Here is a 5,307-nt window from a genome sequence, read left to right on the forward strand (position 1 = left end):
CCTTGCGGTGCCCTTGTGCCTAACATTCTCATATTCACGCAAAGGGTCTCAGCTTCGAGGCACAGTTCGCGGTCGTCTCGACTCGAAGAAGAAAATGATCCATTACTGGCTGACGTTGAAAACCCGCGAACTGATCATAAATTTTAAGTAAAAAACCCATTGCTACTTAAAACACCAAACCCAGCCAAGCCACAATGTGATCCTATAGCTGTAATTGTATTTTTCGGTGTAAAGGGCCTATTTTGCCGAACCCCAGCATTGAGCCACAATATTCTTATTTTTAATAATGTAACTGTAATATCCATGCTCATTCTAAAACGATGCCGCAACGTAGTTAGTTAAATGTTAATCAAATATTACGTTTAGATGTAAGAAACGAGCTTGTTGGACCATTGTTCACATGCATTATGAGATAATAAATGTATGTGTAAGAAAATTAAAGATCTTTTATTTCTAACCATATGTTGGAAAAAACACACCCAAATCCTATATCACCTAAGAAACAATAAACACTTGAATCTTGTAAAAGATTTTTGAATATTTGCGTGGTATTTAATGTTTTGTATTGTTAAAAAACGATAATTTTTAAAATGAGTAACGCAAAGATGGCAGAAAGCTTGTAGTCGGTGCTAGAAAACACTATAGACTTTTTAAAGCCAACCTTGTCAACTGCCAACTTCAGTATGTAATGTCAGTGTCAAAAGTTGAAACTTCGTAAAACTTCGATTCAAGATTGGTCCGTGATAATTTATTTATAAACAAAAAAATTGTAATATAATAAATCCATAGAATTGACTTTGACTATAATTCAACAAAACATCAAGTACAAATGTCCGGTCAAACTGATTACGGTCCTGATTCAGGAGGAAGAGTAAAGGTAATCTAACACGGTAGCAGTAATAATAAAACCTATGAAGCCGGGTTTCTAGATACTATTTAGTGATTTTATAAGATAAGTTATTTAATTTATGAGATAAGTAATTTAGAAGATTAATACAAGATAAGTTATTTATTTTTTAGGGTTTAGTTATAGTCAAGCCGATCGTATATGGTAATATAGCAAGATATTTTGGTAAAAAGCGGGAAGAGGACGGTCACACACATCAATGGACTGTGTACGTTAAACCATACGCTAACGAAGATATGTCAATATATATAAAGAAAATACATTTTAAACTACATGAAAGTTATGCGAATCCAAACAGAATAGTAACGAAACCGCCGTACGAGCTAACGGAAACCGGTTGGGGTGAATTCGAGATTGTTATTAAATTATATTTTCATGATCCCAATGAAAGACCTGTAAGTAATTAACATCTATTCTAACAACTCTTGAACTGCTTTTAAAGATGTGTTTGTAAAGCTATTTTCTTTAAAATAGTAAAAATAGTTGAGTGTCATATTTGAAACCATTGCCACAATACCAGATCCTATGCCACCTACAAAATCTATACTTTCTTATAATAAAGTGTAAACACACACTTCTTTGTTGCCTAAGATGTCAGCAATTACAGCATATTTTTGAATTCTTTATTTAATAAAAAGTTCTACACTTACATCTCGCTTTAGGCTATATGTTTTGACTCCATTAAACTTAGGGGGGTACATATTTTGGATAAAAACTCTAATGTGGGAAAGAGACCATAAGTTGCTGCCAACATCAAGAAAGCAAGATTGCCAAGTTTTGTCATGTCATTTTGACATTTGCAATTGGCAATTTGACACATGTAAACAATAAAATAATTTTATGCCGATGAAATTGCACTGGAACAGCTAGTGTAATATGATATGTTAAAAGTATTCATTACAGAATATATTTTATGTCTAAGGTCACACTTTACCACATTCTGAAGTTATTCCAATCCCCCATCAATGAGAGTGCACCACCAACAGTGGGCCGTGCATTGGTCAGCGAGTCCTATGAGGAGATAGTGTTCCAGGAGCCAACACTGCTCATGCAACACATGCTTTACAACATCAAACCCATCACAAATGGACCCTGGGCTCATGACACTAACTGTAAGTATTGCAAGATGACCAAATATTTTTTACTAACATTATAAATATGAAAGTTTAGATGGATGGATGTTTTCTAGAAGTTTGTAGCATTAACTGTTGATGTAGAGCATAGTTTAAAACAAGAACAAATAGCATAATTCCAATAGTAAATGTTACTCCGAGAGTACAATGCATGCAGCAGTATTATAGGCTTCTTTTTAATTCCGTAGCAATGAAGTTGCAGACAACTGCTAAAATTTTCTAATTTTGTAAAATTGCTTTTCGCATTATGTTTAACCGTAAATTTAAATCCTTTTTTAGTTGAAGAAAAGAAAGAGAAAACATTAGAGAGGATAATTTCCGCCCAAGCGAAAGTTAGAAATGAGATTTCAGAACTAAAGGAGAAGCTGCACTTAGCAAAGGAAACTATTACTAAATTTAAAGAGGAAATTGCAAAGGTCCAGAACAATCCACCATTAAATATTTTAACTGCTGTATAATAAATGTAAATAAAACTGTTACTTGTAAATAAAGTTTTTGAATTATTGACTATTTTATTGAAAACACATGTAATATTTTTTCTTAAAGTGATATAATTTTTTAACAAACTCATAGAAATTCTAATGATATAGCAAAAATTATAACCCAATATGCGATTATTTTTTTATAAGTAATTGCATATTACATTCTCGGAAAATATTTAGGTTTTATACAATTTTTTTTATTTTTTTTTTTACTGTTTTTTGCATGCTATTCTGTCAAAATGTTTAAAAGGTGCGACGCCTATAAACCACGTAAATAAAGAATTGAAAAACAATAAGATATCATTGGATTTTTCTAATAATTATAGCAAATTCACTTGAATATACAAAACGACATAGATACGTAGAATTAGGTCGTACAAAGGCGTTGCCGGATAGCGTGCAAGCGATGACTGGGGCACAGCGCATTTTACCTTTACCGATGCAATTAAAATGCTATAAAAATAAAGTAACACTGAAAATATTTTACATTAGTTGTTGCTCGCGACTTTGTCCACATGGTATTTAAGCATTAAAAAAAACCTAGCCATTGTTACTCAGTTATAACGTAGATTATCAACGGTGAAAGAATTTTTGGTATCGGCCCAGTAGTTTTCGAGTTTTTATTTATTTATTTATTTGTTTATTTATTTATTTATTTATTTATTGCAATTAAATTATACAAACATCTATATAAAGTAACAACAATAAGTACCCCTTCGGGCGTGTAATATAATAAGTACAAATGCAGCGAAACAAATTATTTCAATACATAGAGAAATCCAATAACAAATCTTCCCTCTTATAAAATTAATATAGACTAGCAGTTGCTTGCGATTTCGTCCGTTGGAAACTTTTATACTAATATAAATGGGAAAGATTAGATGGCTGGTTGTTTGTTAGAGTTTGTAGCCTAAACGGCTAAACAGATCTCGATGAAATTTGGCATAGACGTAGAGGATAGTCTGGAAGAACACATAGATTACTTTAGTTTTTTAAATTTCAAGCGGACGAAAGCTAGTGAAATAATAAGAAAAACAACCTATGTTACTCATAGATAATTTACCTTTCTAACGGAGTAATAATTTTTCAAATCGGCCCAGTAATTTTCGAGTTATTTCAATACATACAAAAACCTAAAGTTTATCAGTAATTAGGCCTTTAAAGCCATCTTAATACCCCTATTCTCAAATTGACTTTATAAAAACGTGAGTTATCTGCATCAGAGTTCTTAACCTCCAGACATTTGTTTGTTTTTTTTTTTAACACACGAACACTCGTATTCAGCCCTGAAACTCAATACTTAGTATACAGTTATAAAAAGAATGAATTTTATTCTAATCATTTTAGTTCAGTTGCCTACGCGTAGAATATGTTGTAGTCATCGAGTCGTCCACATCACTTGTATTTTTTTATAACATACGGTGGCAAACGAGAAAAGGCCACCTGAATCCGGCAAAGTGGCGAAGCGACCACTATACATAGACATCCGTAATTGCAGATGCGTTGCCTACCCTTATCCGACGGATGAGGAGACGCACATAAGTAGGATATTGCCCCTTCCTATGCATCTCCTCCACCGTCAAATCCACTTCCCCTTCCCATCCTCTCCTTATGAAAAGAGTGGTAAGGAGTAAGGGACTTAAATTAGGCCCCCGGCACCACACTCATCAGACGAAACACGGAATTGCTTCCATTTCACGCATGTCTTATGTGTGAATATTCTCATATTATATGTGTATATTCTTTGAGAACGCAACGATATGGATGCGTAATAATCAATATTTTGATTACCATTAATCATACTGCCACTCTTGTTTGACCTTTGCGGTACGAAGCACGCGAGCGCCACCTGTTGGCAACCGCAAGGTCAAGACGTAGTTATTTAATTTGTAACATACATTCTTTCCCACAATTTACTTAATTCTTACGTTACACTTTCTGGTAGGAAACCCTTTTGGCCTAATGGCGGCAGCTACGTCGTTAACGATTCAATTCCATTATAAATTAAATCGAATTTTTATCTAATGTACTTACTTTTAGGCAGTTTTCACGATTTGCCAGTGGCATATACATGGTCACAGTAAAAGCCACAAATATAATGTCGTTGTTTCATAAGTGCAACTCCTTGGCAAATTGATTACGACCTAAAGTATCATAAAAAATAATATAGATTAAAATACGGAATATTTAAAAAATAACTCACATTTATTGTGTACACAAAAACAACACACAAAAACTTTGAGCATTAAGATATTAATCTTTATCCTATAGTTAACACTTAAATTTAATATTTTTCGGTAACTCTTCTATATTTCAATAACATTTTCATTGGATGTTTTCCATAAACCATAAACTAAAACCAACTGTTTTCTTTTTTCATTCTATCTCTATGACGTCCCTTCATTTCCAGACATTGAAATATTTCTGAGAGCTTGTTAATTTTCTGAGCCGGACTGTGCGGCAACTCCTGCAGTTTGAACGACTTGTCCTCATCAAAACTTACTGTAAACTTTTCCCTTTCCCTCATACACAATAATTTTCCAGTCTCCGGCATAGAAGTAAGCTTCGCGACGTGCATCGCCGCCTTCTTGAACCTCGATTTCGGTGACATTTTCACTTGCTCTGAATCCTTTAAATTACACCTCGTATCATTGTCCTTTTTTAATGCGTTCACATAAATAGGTTCAATCACATCGTATGTGTTCTCTCTTAAAAGCCTATGTTTTCTCTCAAAGCGATCTGAAGAGTTCTTCCTTTTAAATCCGTGAATACTTAACGGCGTTAA

At 33.5% G+C, this 5,307-nt stretch overlaps 2 protein-coding genes across 2 annotated transcripts in view; both read left to right on the forward strand.

Moving 5' to 3' along the window:
• LOC106109094 overlaps window positions 1-284 on the forward strand; it is a 3,512-nt gene extending 3,228 nt beyond the window's left edge. Inside the window, exon 5 of the mRNA XM_013290497.1 lies at window positions 235-284. Coding sequence (XP_013145951.1) covers window positions 235-284 — 50 coding nt within the window. The remainder of the gene's footprint in view (window positions 1-234) is intronic.
• A 412-nt stretch (window positions 285-696) lies between these two features.
• On the forward strand, window positions 697-2,543 carry LOC106109224 (YEATS domain-containing protein 4). Its single transcript, XM_013290634.1, has 4 exons — window positions 697-877; window positions 1,021-1,302; window positions 1,830-2,019; window positions 2,320-2,543. The coding sequence occupies exons 1-4, from the start codon at window positions 830-832 to the stop codon at window positions 2,496-2,498; spliced, it is 699 nt and encodes a 232-aa protein (XP_013146088.1). The 5' UTR covers window positions 697-829; the 3' UTR covers window positions 2,499-2,543.
• Window positions 2,544-5,307: the final 2,764 nt, after the last annotated feature.

This window comes from Papilio polytes, unplaced genomic scaffold (assembly GCF_000836215.1).
Source record: "Papilio polytes unplaced genomic scaffold, Ppol_1.0 DF821289.1, whole genome shotgun sequence".
In the NCBI taxonomy this organism is placed as follows: Eukaryota; Metazoa; Arthropoda; class Insecta; order Lepidoptera; family Papilionidae; genus Papilio; species Papilio polytes.

Excerpts from the sequence above, each read along its gene's own strand:
- LOC106109224 (XM_013290634.1), top strand. The coding sequence starts at position 830 with ATGTCCGGTCAAACTGATTACGGTCCTGATTCAGGAGGAAGAGTAAAG. Across the intron at positions 1,303-1,829 it reads ATGATCCCAATGAAAGACCT|GTCACACTTTACCACATTCT; the intron begins GTAAGTAATTAA and ends TTTATGTCTAAG. Across the intron at positions 2,020-2,319 it reads CTGGGCTCATGACACTAACT|TTGAAGAAAAGAAAGAGAAA; the intron begins GTAAGTATTGCA and ends ATCCTTTTTTAG.